This window comes from Mobula birostris, chromosome 2, assembly GCF_030028105.1.
Source record: "Mobula birostris isolate sMobBir1 chromosome 2, sMobBir1.hap1, whole genome shotgun sequence".
In the NCBI taxonomy this organism is placed as follows: Eukaryota; Metazoa; Chordata; class Chondrichthyes; order Myliobatiformes; family Myliobatidae; genus Mobula; species Mobula birostris.
Window position 1 is genome coordinate 111,642,801 of NC_092371.1, and position 15,536 is coordinate 111,658,336.

At 42.0% G+C, this 15,536-nt stretch overlaps 1 protein-coding gene across 3 annotated transcripts in view; it reads right to left on the reverse strand.

Annotated features, from left to right (window-relative positions):
* Nucleotides 1–15,536, reverse strand: part of sesn1 (sestrin 1) — a 91,670-nt gene that overhangs the window by 9,786 nt on the left and 66,348 nt on the right. For all 3 annotated transcript variants that reach the window (XM_072246175.1, XM_072246166.1, XM_072246184.1), the window contains exons 2-5: nucleotides 13,587–13,652; nucleotides 12,222–12,422; nucleotides 6,269–6,451; nucleotides 2,733–2,969 (exon numbers count right to left, since the gene is read on the reverse strand). In XM_072246175.1, the coding sequence (XP_072102276.1) occupies nucleotides 2,733–2,969; nucleotides 6,269–6,451; nucleotides 12,222–12,422; nucleotides 13,587–13,652 (687 nt within the window). The remainder of the gene's footprint in view (nucleotides 1–2,732; nucleotides 2,970–6,268; nucleotides 6,452–12,221; nucleotides 12,423–13,586; nucleotides 13,653–15,536) is intronic.

Sequence of the window (15,536 nt, forward strand, 5' to 3'; positions counted from 1 at the left end):
TTGGGGTTTCATGACTGGCCATTATTTGACATGCCAAGGTTGCGGTGTAAGAACTTAGCTTGCCTTCGGAGGCCCAAGATCTCATGGCTCTGAAGACGGACAAATCGAAGGTTAGTGTCCCGGCAGGAAATCGGTGTGTCGTGGGAGTTGGAAGATCTCTGGCTGTGTGCCTAGAGACCCAAGATCTTTGGGCACAGAGCTCGGAAAAAGCGACGCAACAGACTTTTAACATCGTAAACCAGCAAGTTGTTTGTTATGTCTCCCCTCTTGCTATGAAACAGAGACACCTCTTTCTCCCTTATTGGGGAGAGGGGGAGAGGGGGAGAGGGGGAGAGGGGGAGAGGGGGAGAGGGGGAGAGGGGGAGAGGGGGAGACACACACACACTGTGGAAGCAACACTCACAACACACTGGAGGAACTCAGCAGGTTGGGCAGCGTTGGTGGAAATGATCAGTCGACGTTTCGGGCCGGAACCTTTCGTCAGGACTGAAGAGGGAAGGGGCAGAGGCCCTATAAAGAAGGTGGGGGGAGGGTGGGAAGGAGAAGGCTGGTAGGTTCCAGGTGAAAAACCAGTAAGGGGAAAGATAAAGGGGTGGGGAAGGGGAAGCAGAGAGGTGATAGGCAGGAAAGCTGAAGAAGGAATAGGGGAAAACACAATGGGTAGTAGGAGGCAGAACCATGAGAGAGGTGATAGGCAGCTGGGGAAGGGGGCAGAGTGACATAGGGATAGGGGAAGGGAAGGGGAGGGAATTACCAGAAGTTGGAGAATTCTATGTTCATTCCAAGGGGCTGGAGACCTAGACGGTATATGATGTGTTGCTCCTCCAACCTGAGTTTAGCCTCATCATGGCAGTAGAGGAGGCCATATATGGACATATCCGAATGGGAATGTGAAGCAGAGTTGAAGTGGGTGGCAACCAGGAGATCCTGTCTGTTGTGGCGACGGAGCGGAGGTGCTCGACGAAGCGGTTCCCCAATCTGCATCGGGTTTCATTGATGTAGGGGAGGCCGCACCGGGAGCACCGGATGCAATAGACGACCCCAACAGACTCACAAGTGAAGTGTTGCCTCACCTGGAAGGACTGTTTGGGGCCCTGAATGGTGACAAGAGAGGAGGTGTAGGGACAGGTGTAGCACTTACGCTTACAGGGATAAGTGCCGGGTGGCAGATCCGTGGGGATGGACATGTGGATAAGGGAGTTGCAGAGGGACCGATCCCTGTGGAAAGCGAAGAGGGGTGGAGAGGGAAAGATGTGCTTAGTGGAGGGGTCCTGTTGAAGGTGGTGGAAGTTGCGGAGGATAACGTGCTGGATCTGGAGGCTGGTGGGGTGGTAGGTGAGGACAAGGGGAACTCTGTCCCTGTTGTGGTGGCCGGAGGATGAGGTGAGGGCCGAAGTGCAGGAAATGGAGGAGATGCGGGTGAGGACATCATCGATGACGGTAGAAGGGAAACCACAATCTTTAAAAGAAAGAGGACATTTGAGATGCCCTGGAACGGAAAGCCTCATCCTGGGAGCAGATGCGGCGGAGACGGAGGAACTGGGTATAGGGCCTCGAGAGAGCCTGTGGTATGTCGAAGACCGGATGAACAAGTAGTCTTTGGGGTATTGCAAGTCTGTGTCTTTGCTACACGCTTGAGTGCTCAGTGGTGGATGCCGATGTTTTTTTTTTGCTGGTGGGGGGAGGGGGGAATTGTTGCCTTGTTGCTGCTTATGTGCGGGAGGTAGGGGAGCTGGGGGGGGGCTTTGGGGTTCATACATTTAACTGTCATTAATTCTTTGGGGGGCACTCTAATTTTGTGGATAGTTGTGAAGAAAAAGCATTTCAGGATGTATATTGTATACATTTCTCTGACATTAAATGTACCTTTGAAAGGAAAAGAAATTACTGGAAGGAGAAATCGATGTTCTTGCCATCAGGTTGGAGGCTACCCAGATGGAACATGAGGGTTGCTCCTCCACCCTGAGAGTTGCCTCATCGTGGCAGAAGAGGAGGCCACGGACCAACAAGTTGGAACGGGAATGGGAATAGAAACTAAAACAATTGGTCACCGGGAAATTCCAGTTTTGGCAGATGGAGCGGAAGTGTTCGACATTTACCTCGGGATCACCAATGCAGAGCAGGCCACACCGGGAACACTGGATACAATAAAGGACCCTAATAGGTTTACAGGCGAAGAATTGCCTCACCTGGAAGAACTGTTTGGGGCCCTGAATGAAGGTGAAGGAGGTGGTGAATGGGCATTTCTGTTGCTTACAGGGATATGCCAGGTGGGTGATTTAGTGGGGAGAGACAAATGGGTGGAGGAGGTAAAGATGTGTTTGGTGGTAGGAGCCCATTGAAGATGGTATTGTGGAGAAGACAAGAGGAACTCCATCCCTGTCAAGGTGGCAGGAGAATTGGGTGAGCATGGATGTTCAGGAAACGGAAGAGATGTGCCTGAGTTTCAAATAAAGGAGAAAATTGAAGAAAGCATAAAGATTTTTTTTAAATCACTGAAGGAGGAAGGAGTTAAAGAGCAACTTAGAAAGATTTACTGTAGGTTGACAACAGAGCCACAAATGTTAGAAATGAGGACACAAAGTCACACCAATCAGATTAAAAAAAACAGTGGGTGTGAACAACGACAGATGACTGGAGGACGTTTGAAATGTTTCACATTTTTATTTGAAGTCATTGTTCTTTCTGATAATCTATCATCTACAGCCAAGGTTCAATACTTCTGAACTTACTTCACTTCCTTGAATATTCAGTCGCTTTTCCACAGCATTATTACCATTTGCCAAATCGGATACGTAGCAATTACTAACAGAAGGCAGACGGAAAGTGTGGCCTCCATCACAATGTATTTCAGGGTTAATACCACAACCAAATGCGAAAGATGCAAGAGAATGATAATGTGTGAGCAGTACCACCACATGTATCAATTCAGCCAGTGACCAGCCATGCTCATCGGCTTTTAAAAGCTTCTGTAAATAAATAAATAAATAAATAAATGTGTTAAGATACTGCCACAATCTGCAGCTATACACCATTCTTATCACGAACACAAACTACCACCATCTTTCCCTCTCACCCAGTCTTCGCTTTCTGTAGGACTGCTCTCTACGTGATTCACTTGTCCATCCCCACTAATCTCCCTCCCAGCACTTATTCCTGCAAGCAGGACAAGTGCTACATGTACCTCTACACTCCCCCCCTCACCATCATTTAGAACTCCAAACAGTCCTCCAGGTCACATCAGAATCAGGTTTATTATCACCGGCATGTGTCGTGAAATTTGCTAACAGCAGCAGCTCAATGCAATAGATAATAGGAAAGGTACGTCGCATCCGGAATGTTTCCAGTTAGCAGACGACTTCTGTCCACGCCGCTGTGACGTAGAAGGCGTATGGTGTGTTGGCCTTCATTCGTCAGGTGAATGAGTTCAAGAGCCACAAAGTGGCTATAAAACCCCTGATAGATCATACTTGGAATATTGTGCTTAATTCTGGTTGCCCCATTATAGGATGGATGTAGAAGCTTTAGAAGGTGCAAATTAGATTTACCAGGATGCTGCTTAGATTAGACAGCATGTCTTTTGAGGATAGGTTGAGTGAATTAGGGCTAATTTTTTTGGAGTGAAGAAGGATGGGAGGTGACATGATAGAAGTGTACAAGATAAGAGGAATAGATCTCGGGGATAGCCAGAGCCTTTTTCCCAGGGTGGTGACTGCAGGAAAGTATGGGGGGGGGGGGGTGGATGTCAGAGGTAATTACTTTACACAGGGAGTGGTGAGTGCATGGAACGCTCTGCCAGGAGTGGTGGTACAGGAATTTAAGAAACTCTCAGATAGGCACATGGATGACAGAAAAATAGAGGGCAACGTAGGAGGGAAGGGTTAGATTGATCTTACAGTAGGTTAAAAGGTCAGCACAACATTGTGGGCCATAGGGCCTCCATTATGCTGTAGTGTTCTATGTTCTCCAACATTACTTTCTGGTGTAATTGCTGACATAAATGTCATCTTCAAGGTAACAGAACACAAACACAGCACTGTGTGGTACAAAGTAGGGAGTCAATGAAAGTTGGGATAACAATAGGCTCTAGTTACAATATGGTTGGAAGGTATACTGTTGTTTGGATAAGAAGTCAAAGGACAAATGTAGTCAAAGAGAGCACTTGGTCTGAGACAATAAATTGTAGAACATCACTGAGTTATTCTGACTGTTTATTTGTTGTTTCAGATTCCAGCATTCACAGTCTCTTTTGTCTCAGTGCAGCATTTTCTCTACTCAAGAGTTTGTGTTTTCACTCTCACTCCCACCTTTCATAGACAGTGGTGTTACATCTGGAACTTGCAATCTCTATGAATCATTATAAATTCAATGATTTTTGGTTTGACAACCTAAGTATATATTACCTCTAAGAACGTCATTTCAAATTATTGGACTGCAAGTCACCAGGCTCTGGGTATTTACTGGCTTTCAGGTCCATTTCTTTCTCCAAAGCTATACAATACTGTGGAAACACCTTAGTCACATGTGCATAAACAGTATAGCTATGGTGCCTTACAGAATGTGTCTCTGGTGCTTCCCACTCCCTCCCTTCTCCCTTCCCTTTTCCCAACCATGACTCCTCTCTCTGTCCCCTTCCCACTCTCATTCTTCAATAGAGACCCATACCTGAACCAGGTTTATTACCCACATCTCTCATGATATCTGTGTTTTTTGCTACAGCCGTACAGTACAATACATAAAATTTCTAGAGTACCGTGCAAAGGTTTTAGACATCACAGCTATATATGTGCCTAAGACTTTGCACAGCATTGTACAAACTTCTTTTTACTATTAACTCAATTAAGCTCCTCATTTAATGTTTCCAGGAGGTATCTGATGTCTTCTATAAAAATAGACAAAATACTTGTTTAACTTTGCTGCATAGTCATACTGCCTAATACATTGCCTCATCTTGATTGATAAGGGACCCACATTAGATATTAAATAAAGAAACAATTGGCAAATTTTAAGGAAACTTTACAATCAATTGTTTTTCTTTCACTACATTACTCTTGCATTCTACTTGATTTTCCTTGATATTATCTTGGTCTTCCCAAATTCCAAAACTTTCTTGATCCTCAGCCTTACTGCTCCTTTTGGCAACATTATAATCCTTCCCTTTGCTCTCTTAATCTTCTCTAACTACAGCTAGACCACTTCTTATTGGGTTTTGTGAAAAAAAAAATTTTTTTTGTAAACTATCTCTTATTTATTCATTGTTATTGCTTTAAATGTAGAATTCATGGATTCATACCCTAGGATCAGAAGGTTGATGTGCCACACCCATAATCAACTTTGCATGAGGTATAAACTGACTTACTGCAGAGATTTTTCCTTGATTTCATCTGACTTTAGTTTTACTAGAGTTCCCCAATGCCTGTCAGTCAAATGGGCAGTCATTGTATCTGGATTTGGCTCTTTGGTTCCACCAGTGGATCAAAATTGTGATGTTGGGAGTCAAATCAGCTGGAATGTTATCAACTTGTCAAAAGGAGCAGCAGATAAGGTAGTTCGTAAATAAGGAATTTGTCAAAGCTGAGCTAAAGAGGAGGAAGAAAGCTTTGTTGTTCCATTGGTAGTGAAGATTGGGCAAAAAAATCTTTAGATAGCAGAGCAGAAAAGGAAATGATCAGTAACCTTCTGATCAAAAACTGAGGCAAACCCCTACAAAGGATTGCAAGGACTGTTGAGAGGATCATCGGGGTCTCTCTTTTACCCATTAGAGATATTTATCAGGAGCACAGTGTACACAGGGGCCTTAGCATTGTCAATGGTCCCTCCCATCCATCCAGCAATCTCTTTGACTCCGTACCATTAGGCAGGAGGTACCGTAGCATTAAGACAAGAACTGTTAGGATGGGAAACAGCTTCTTCCCCCAGGCTGTAAGACTATTAAACTCCCTGCCAACACCTAGGTGTCATTATACTGTTTGCTTTCTAACTTGCATTGTAAATTCACTTTATTATTTGTTAATGTACTAGGGGCGATATACTTTATGGGTTATAGTAAGTTATATACATGGTGCTGTACACCTTGGTCCAGAAGAACATTGTTTCATTTGGTAGAATATGTGTACGGTTGAATGACAATAAACTGACCTTGAACAGTGAGAATTGCCCTGACTGAGGAAATCATCACTGATAATGAAATAGAGTTGTGGAATTGCAGGTGAGTGTAAGCGGCAACATAAAATTCACACACACGTGTTGAAACTACAGGATCACTCACTTCAATGTGGTCTTTCGTAATAAGCCAAGGCCTGTGAGCAAGAATTTTATTCACTTCACTTAATGTCTGAAGCTTTTGAGGAGCAGAATCTAATCCTGCGAGCCATCTGGAATCTCCGCCAACTTGGAGAAAGTCATTAACATGGAGATTTACAAGATACGAGCACTGGTGTTGTGCTGCAGCCTAGAAAAAGCATAAACATTCAGATGACATATCAAATCATATCAAGAGATATACATTACAATTTATCCCTTAAACCATAGTTGTTAATCATAATAGCTCTTATTTACTGTACATCTCAGGAATATGTTAGTATACATGTTATTACAATTCTAAAGGATGTGTTTTGGCTAAACTGAATCAGGCACAAATCAGATATAAATGTTGACATTCCAATATAAACCAAAAAATATTGGATTACAGTAAGGACTTTCATTCAACTTTAAATTTTGTTTTCAAGAACTGTAGATTTACATAACAAAATTAAGATTACTTATGAGCACAGAGAGCCTTATCACACCCATCAGCCAAAACCAACAGAGCCAATGGTCATTATTTTTTGCTTAGCTGTATTTTACTTGTATATATACAAATATCAAATTTAGAAATCCTTCAGAAAAATTCTCGAACCATGAATACTAACATTTCAATATCACAAAACTATAATTACAATAACAAGTCAAATTATATATGATAGGGAGATGGGCTGAGGAATGGCTGAGTATGCTGAGCTGAGTATGAGCTGGTGCATTTTGGACTGTCAAACCAGGGTAGGACCTATAGAGTAAATGGCAGAGAACTGGTCTCTGTTGTGAAAGAGGGGGAGCTGGGAGTACAAGTGCACAGTTGGCTGAAAGATGGCATGCAACTAGACAGAGTGGTGAAAGAGGTGTTCAGCATGCTGGCTTTCATTGAGATTAGGAATAGGGACATTATGTGGCAGTTAGATAAATCAATGGCGAAACCGCATCTAGAATGTTGTGTTCAGTTTTTGTTGTGGGAAAGACATAATCAAACTGCAGAGTGTGCAGATCATCCAAAGGGCTGAAAACCTCAGATTAGACTCTGAGGTGGTCACTCCCACAATGCAGGCTTCTGACAGCAGACAGGTGACACCAGAAGTAAGGAGAGTAAGCAATTACTGCAGGGTTCCTGTGTGGGTATTCCCCTCAGCAAAAAGTGACCCCTTTGGATACTGCTTGGGAGGGGCGGGGGGGGGGGGTAGATTACTATCAGAGCACAGCAACAGCAGCAGCAGCCGCCGTCGCCAGGTCAATGTGGCCAACTCTGAGGCTCAGCAGGGAAGGGTAAAGTTAAGCAGTGTGATATTGAATGGAAACTCAATAGTTGGGGGGATGGACAGGAGATTTTGTGGCCACAAAAGAGACACTAGGATGGTGTGTTATCTCCTAGGTGCTAGGGTCCAGAATGTTTCAGAGCTGCTGCAGAAAATTCTCAAGGAGGCTAGTGAGCAGCCAGAGGTCGAGGTGCACATTGGTACCAATGACACGGGCAGAAAGGGAGAAAAAAGTTCCTGCGCAGCTAGTATAGGGAGTTAGGGAAGAAGCTAAAGAACAGTACCTCTAAGGTAGTAATCTCCGGATTACTCCCAGTACCATTCAGAGCAGGAATGGGATGATAGTACCGATGAAAGAGTAGCTGAGGAACTGGTGCAGAGGGCAGGGTTTCAGATTTCTGGATAACTGGAACCTTTCTGGGACAGGGGTAATCCATACAAGAGGAATGATTTGCACCTAAACTGGAGAGGAACCAATATTCTGGCCAAGAGGTTTGCAAGTGCTACTTGGGAAGGTTTAAGCTAATTTGGCAGGGGGATGGGAACCATAGTACCAGGTCAGGAAGTGGAGAGATGGAGAAAAAGGTGGATGTCAGGGCCAGTAAAAAAAAATCAAGCATGAGCAAAGTAATAGACACTATGTGAAGGGCAGTTTAAAGTGTGCTTATTTTAATGCTAGGAGTATTATGGGTAAAGGTGATGAACTTAGAGCATGGATCAGTACAAGGAAATATGATGTTGTGGCCATTACTGAGACTTGGTTGAGAATGGGATAGGATTGGGTAGTTCATGCTCCAGGGTTGATGTTTTAGAACAGATAGAAAGGGAAGTAAAAAAGGTGGAGGAGCTGCATGATTAAGCAGAGATAATATCACAACTGTGCTATATGAGGACATAATGGAGGGCTTGATCACTGAGTCTACAAGGATACAACTCAAAAATAGGAAGGGTGCAATCATTCTGATGGGATTGTACTACAGATTCCAACCCCCACCCCCAACCAATAGCCACCAGAACATTGAGGAACAGATATGTAGGCAGATTAGGGAAAGATATAAAACCAATAGGGTCGTTGTAATGGAGGACTTGAACTCTTTCGCGGGCACTGGGGGTTGGTCTCTTTTTTTTAAAATTGGGTTCTTTCGGGTTCCTTGACTGTCTGTAAGCAAACAAATCTCAAGATTGTATAATTTATACATTCTTTGATAATAAATAAATCTTTGAATCTTCATATTTAGCACTTCCCTAAATATAAATTGGAACCTTCTTAGTGCAAGTGGTTTAGACGAGGCTGAACTTGTTAGGTGTATCCAGGAGGGTTTTGTAAATCAATATATAGATAGTCCAACAAGAGGAGGGGCTTTACTCACCTGGTGTTGGGTAATGAGCTTGCCCATGTGACCAAACTTTCAGACCCAGTGACCACAACTCCTTAAGTTTTAAGATAACTATAGATTGGGAAAAGTAAGGACCTTGCATGAGAGTATTCAATTGGAGCAGGGCAAATTATGAGAGCATTAGGCAGGAACTAGGGAGTTAAGTGGCAACAAGTGGGAACAGCCATTTTTGAGCCAGTCCACATCTGACACATGGAAGCCGTTTACAGACCAACTGCACAGAGTACAGGACAGGTATGTTCTGTGAAGATGAAAGGACAAAGAGGGCAAGGTAAGAAAACGTTAGATGTTGAGAGAGTTAATGAATTTAGTCAAGAAGAAAATGGATAAAGTATGTAAAGTGCAGGAGGCTGAAATCAAACAGAGCCCTTGAGGATTATCAAGAAACCAGAAGAGAACTCGGGGAATTAGGAAAGACAGAGGGGGTTATGAAGAGTCCTTGACAAGTAGGATTAAACAGATTCCCAAGGCATCCTATACGTACATCAAGAACAAGAGAGTAGGACCACTTATGGATAAAGGGGAGAGTATTTGGTTAGATGCAGAGGATGTAGGTGAGGTTTTTAACGAGTACTTTACATCAGTATTTACCAAGGAGGATGTGAAGGATAGGGAGCTCAGTACTGAGTGTATTGATATGCAAGGGCATTTTGAGTTAAAGGAGGAGGTAGTGTTGGATCTTTTAAAGAGCGTTAAGGTGGGTAAGTACCCAGGATTTAATGGAATACACCCCCAGGTTATTGAGAAAGGCAAGAGAAGAAATTGCTGGGGCCTCAACCAATATCTTCATGTCCTCTCTCAGGTCCTCGAGGACTGGCGAGTAGTTAATGTTGTTCCATTAATCAAAATGGATAAACCTGGAGACTGTAGAACGGTGAGTTTCGCGTCAATGGTAGGGAAGTTATGGCCTAATTAAGTAGAGTCAACATGGCATTCTGAAAGGCAAGTCCTGCTTTACTAACTTGAGTATTTTGAGCAATGCTGCCCAGCAACCCCATTTAATCCTAGCCTAATCACTGGATAATTTACAATGACCAATTAACCTACCAACCGGTACATCTTTGGACTGTGGGAGGAAACTGGAGCACCCGGAGGAAACCCACGTGGTCATGAGGAGAACGTACAAACTCTTTACAAGCAGCAGCAGGAATTGAACCTGGATCATCTGTATTGTAAAGTTCTGTGCTAACCAGTTGCCACCCAATTGATGAAGGTAAAGTGGTGGATGTTGTCTACATGAATTTTAATAAGGCATTTGACAAGGTCCCTCATGGGAGGCTCCTCCAGAAGATTAAGATACAGGAGATCCATGGCAAATTGGCTGTTAGGATTCAGAACTGGCTTGCTTATAGAATACAGAGGGTAGTGGTTAAAGGGACTTATTCTAACTAGAGCTCTGTCATTAGTGGTGTTCCACAAGGATCTGTGCTGAGATCTTTGCTGTTTGTGATGTATATAAATGATCTGAATGAAGATGGAGACGGGTGGATAAGTAAGTTTGCAGATGATATGAAGACTGGTGATGTTGCGCATAGTGTAGAAATTTGGCAAAGAATACAACGGGATATAGATCAGTTGCAGATATTGGCAGAGAAATAGCAGAGAGAGTTTAACCCTGACAAATGTGAATTGTTGTACCTTGGCAGGGAAATGCAAGACACAGTACAATGTAAAGGGCAAGATCCTTATCAGTGTTGATAAGCAATAAGATCTTGGGGCCTAGTTCAAAGATCCATAAAAGGTTGATAGAGTGATTTAAAAGGCTTATGGAATTCTTGTCTTTATTAGTTAAGGCACTGAGTTCAAAAGTCAAGAAGTTAAGTTGCAGATTTATAAAACTCTAGTTAGGCTACATCTGGAGTATTGCATTTGGTTCTGGTTGCCCCATTATAGGAAGGATGTCGACGCTTTGGAGATGGTGCCAAAAAGTTTACTAGGACGTTGTCTGGATTAGTAGGCATGCTCTATTACAAGAGTTTGGACGAATGTGGGTTGTGTTTTCTCCAGAACAGTGGATGCTGATAGGAGTTCTGATAGAGGTTTATAAGATTATGAGATGCACAGCTAGAGTAGACAGAAAATATCTTTTTCCAAGGGTTGAAATGTCTAATACCAGAGGGGATGCACTTAAAGCGAGAGGGGGCAATTTCAAAGAAGATATAACGAGCAAGTTTTTAAAAAAATATATACACACACACACACACACACACACACACACAGTGAGGTGGGTGCCTGGAATGCGCTGCCCGTGGTGGTGGTAGAGGCAGAAACATTAGGGACTTTTAAGAGACATTTAGATAGGCACCTGAACGTGAGGAAAATGGACTGATTTGGGCATTGTGTACGGAGAAGGGATTAGTTTAGTTGGCTATTTGATTACAAATTTAATTGGTTTGGCACAACATTGTGGGCTGAAGAATCTGTTCCTGTGCTGGACTACGCTATGTTCTATCAGATTTATGAGGAAGCTGCCTGGACTAAAGGGCCCAAATTAGAGGAAGAGGTTGGTCATGCAATATCTTTGCTCCTGAGTATGTCAGAATGAGAGGTGACCTCAGACATTTATAACATCATGAGAAGTATGGATAAAATTCAACATTTTTTGCTCAAGGTTGGGGAGTCTGAAACTCGAGGACTAGGTACAAGATAATGAGAGGAAAGAGTTAATAGAGATGTGAACGGTAACTTCTTTACACAGAGGGTAGTGAGGAGCTGGAATGAGCTGCCAGAGGAAGTGGTGGAGGCAGGTACAATTGCAACATTTAAGAGGCATTTAGATAGGTACATAGAAAGGAGGAGCTTGGAGGTTTTAGGGCAAACACAGCCAACTGTGACTAGCAGACAGGAAGGTTGCTGGGGCGCAGGGAATGTTTTTACGCTGTATGACTATATGACAGCCTGACTAAAGGTGCACTATTTCAAGCATTGAGGACTATAAATGCAAAGATGTTTGTCATGCTGATAGTCTGAGCTTTTCTAAGAAATCTCCATCCGTTCTCAAAGTCCTAGCCTGTATAATTAAAGAATCCCATCAACGAAATAGACAATAATGGTGCAGGAACCAGCATCTCCCACCAAATAAGGAAACCGATTCGAAGGCACTATTGGCAAACGGTCTGAAACAGAGGTGACACATCTTGATGGATTTCACTAGGCTGAATTCCTTTTGACCAAAGTCTTGTAAGCAAGCAGCAAACTTTGCTAAGTAGTTCATAGAGAATATTCAAGTCTGATCAAACGCATGGCAACAATGACTTACCATTATTGCAATGTAATGCCGATAATCGTATGGCAACGGGCCATCCACCTGCATTAGATAGTGCTGCGTTTTGAGAAAACTATCAAGGTACTGTGGATGAAAGCCCATCAATAATGTTATGTTGTCCAGACAACCCAAAGTTGCAAACGCTTCAATCAGCAATACACGCGTCTCTGCATCTTCTCTTCCCAGTTGCAGAATCTGTTAAAAGATATATAATTTTCACCTCATAGCACTGATCAAAATAATCATTATTGTACAATAGCTATACAAAGTCTGCAGCTGCTGTCACTCCAAAACAACACACACAAAATGCTGGAGGAACTCAGCAGGCCAGGCAGCATCTATGGAAAAGAGTAAACAGAAAAAGGAGTCAGGATTAGAAGTTGGAGTGGGGGAGGGGTGGAAGTAGCACTGGAAAGAAGAACTTCTTCCTTCTTCTCTTTCTTTCCAGTCCTGATGAAGGATCTTAGCCTGAAATGTCGAATGTTTATTCTTTTCAATAGATGCTGCCTGGCCTGCTTAGTTCCACCAGCATTTTGTGTATAGTTACAGGTCAAAGAGAGACTAATCTCTTTACAAAGGTTGGCACATTTAATGTTGGTTTGGGAGAAAAAATTGCTGAAATAATTTTGTTTCAACATCCAAAGGTATTCCTACATTAAACTTTACAAATTGCTGAAATAATTTTGTCTCAACATCCAAAGGTATTCCTACATTAAACTTTACATATTAACAATATCCTGCATAGATATTCTGTACTTTTAAATAGTCACTGCATACCTGAACTACTTATAAGCTGAGAAGCTATAAAACAAATGTCTGAAACCATTCTACTAATTGGTGAGATACGAGTTATAATTTGAGATATGTGGGTGGGCGTACATTTAAAATATTACCAACTATTTCCTTAGGCCAAAATGATTACTTAGAATTGCCTCTTTTGAAGTATCTCAATTCTTTTCTGGTTTCATAGTCAAACCACTAATTGAACAGTAAAATAAAAAAGGAACATTTTCAGTTTAAATGTGACTTAATTACTATTTCTTTGTCAAATTCTCACATAATAAATTACTGTCCCACACGAAAACCTTTCCAATGCAATGTTTGTAAGATGGTAAAGCAAAACCATTTATTTCAAAACAACTGCTGTACAAAAATAGAATTAAGTAGACTTAGACACAGGATCAAGTCAAAGGCTGCATGTTCATTACCGTTCAATCCGCTAAAACAGGTTCTGAAATTATTAAACATTATTCCAGCAATGCATACTTCCAAACATTTGTTGGCAAAGAATGAGTGCACCACTACACCCTTCCCAAGTTAAATCATATAGGACTCAGCAGAAGGTAGAAGCATACATACTTCTTTTTCAGGAATGAATTCACTTGGTCCTTGTGTCAAAGGCCTGGGGATTCTCATTCCCATTTCCTGTGGAATAAGAATAGCATTTAACTCAATAAGACAAAAGTGGTGTAATGAAGAGTGCAGTTACTAACTTTAATACCAAAAGGGGTTGCTCATGACTGATGATAGAGAACCAATATTTCAAAGACTATTTCTTCAATTGGACTGAAGTACAGAAAATAGATTAGAACAAACAATATCAAGAACACAGATTAGTTACATCAGCTTGTTTTGATGGTACCAGAATCTGACTAAAATGAACATTGGCCCAGCTGGAAGCTCAGTGTTCTTTAAAACCACTTGGCAGTCTGCCTAGAACACATTGTTCCTGCAGTTTCCTCAAGCAAGACAAAAACCACTGAAGTAAGCATTTTTACAGTAGCTTTTCTACAATTTACTACAAAAAGAGAACACAGAGAAATCTACATACAAAGCTACAAGAGGTTTATTTCAGTGGAGTTGCATGAATTTTAAAAAATCTTCTACTTCTCCAATGTGGCAATGCTCCAATCTTCTAATTGACTTGGTGCCAAGAACATAGAGTTCTGCAAGTACTACATCAACAACTGAGCTACTTGGAGATGGTCTTGTTTTGTTTCTTCTGCTTGATGTTTAATATGGTAACATGCAACTGTTAATTACAGCTGTGCAGAAATGTGAAGTGGTTCAACATCTATGCCCAACTCAATGCAGCATAGTTGACAGAACATAAGCAACCTTGATGTACTGGTGACTAGGAGGCAATAGTGCAATTCTGAAAACAGACTAATTGGTAAAAGGCAGCAATTACCCATTTTGTAAATGGTACAGATTTTTACTCAATTCTTTGAACAAATTGGAAATTTTCTCAGCCTCCACAACCCAATCACATTAATTTGCCAAGGCACACAGAAATTGAAAGCTGTTTTATTTAGGACAAGTGTCTATGACACTCCAAGTGACAAAACCAACAACCTCTTTCCCTTTCTGCTCTATCCATGTGCTATTGATTTTTAATCAGGCACTGATATGAACATGTCCAAAACAACATTTATTATGCCACCAGTCACAGGACTCTCTACATCAGGATCTAGGTTCACAAAACTTAGCAACTTTGAACTCGCAGCAGAGGTAGTTAGCTTTCCTGCCAATTGCACAAAGCTGGTCTGAGCATTCAGACCAACTAATATTGACAACTCGTCTGTATTTTAAGAGTACAGTGCTGATACAATTCAAGCTACAAGAACCATTCATACTTCCTAATGGGTAGAGATGTAATAAGTAGATAGCATGCGGTTAATGGCAGTATTCCAAGCACTGCCCTTCTCAACTGCTGAAGGTGATATCCAGAGAGTTGGCATAGTCCAAGTTAGAGCAATCAGAAACGTCCATGAGGTAGGAGGTAACATTGACAAAATGTACCCACTTGTCTAGGCTACTACAACAAGGGCAGCATGGTAGCACAGTGGTTAGCACGACGCTTTGCAATTGAGGAGACCAGGGTTCAATTCCCACCACTGCCTGTAAGGAGTTTCTATGTTCTCCAGGTCCTCCAGTTTCCTCTTGCAGTCCAAAGTTAATTGTAAATTGTCCCGTGATTAGGCTAGGATTAAATCATGGGATTGCAGAGCAGCGCAGTTTAAAAATAAAAACACCTTCCAGAACTGCAGCCTTCAAAACTCAAGCAGTTCACACATGAACAAACCCATCATCTTGACTTGGACACGGCTGGCAATACAGCCCATTTGTTATCCATCCCTTAAGGCCCTTAAACTTTGGCTATTGAAAATCAACACACTTGTGGTTCTGGAGTCACATACAGGCCAGAATGATTAAGGAAGGCATATATATTCTTCTTTCAAGGACATTAATGAAGAAGATTTTTAAAAATAACTATTTGGCAATTACATAGTTACTATTACTGAGATT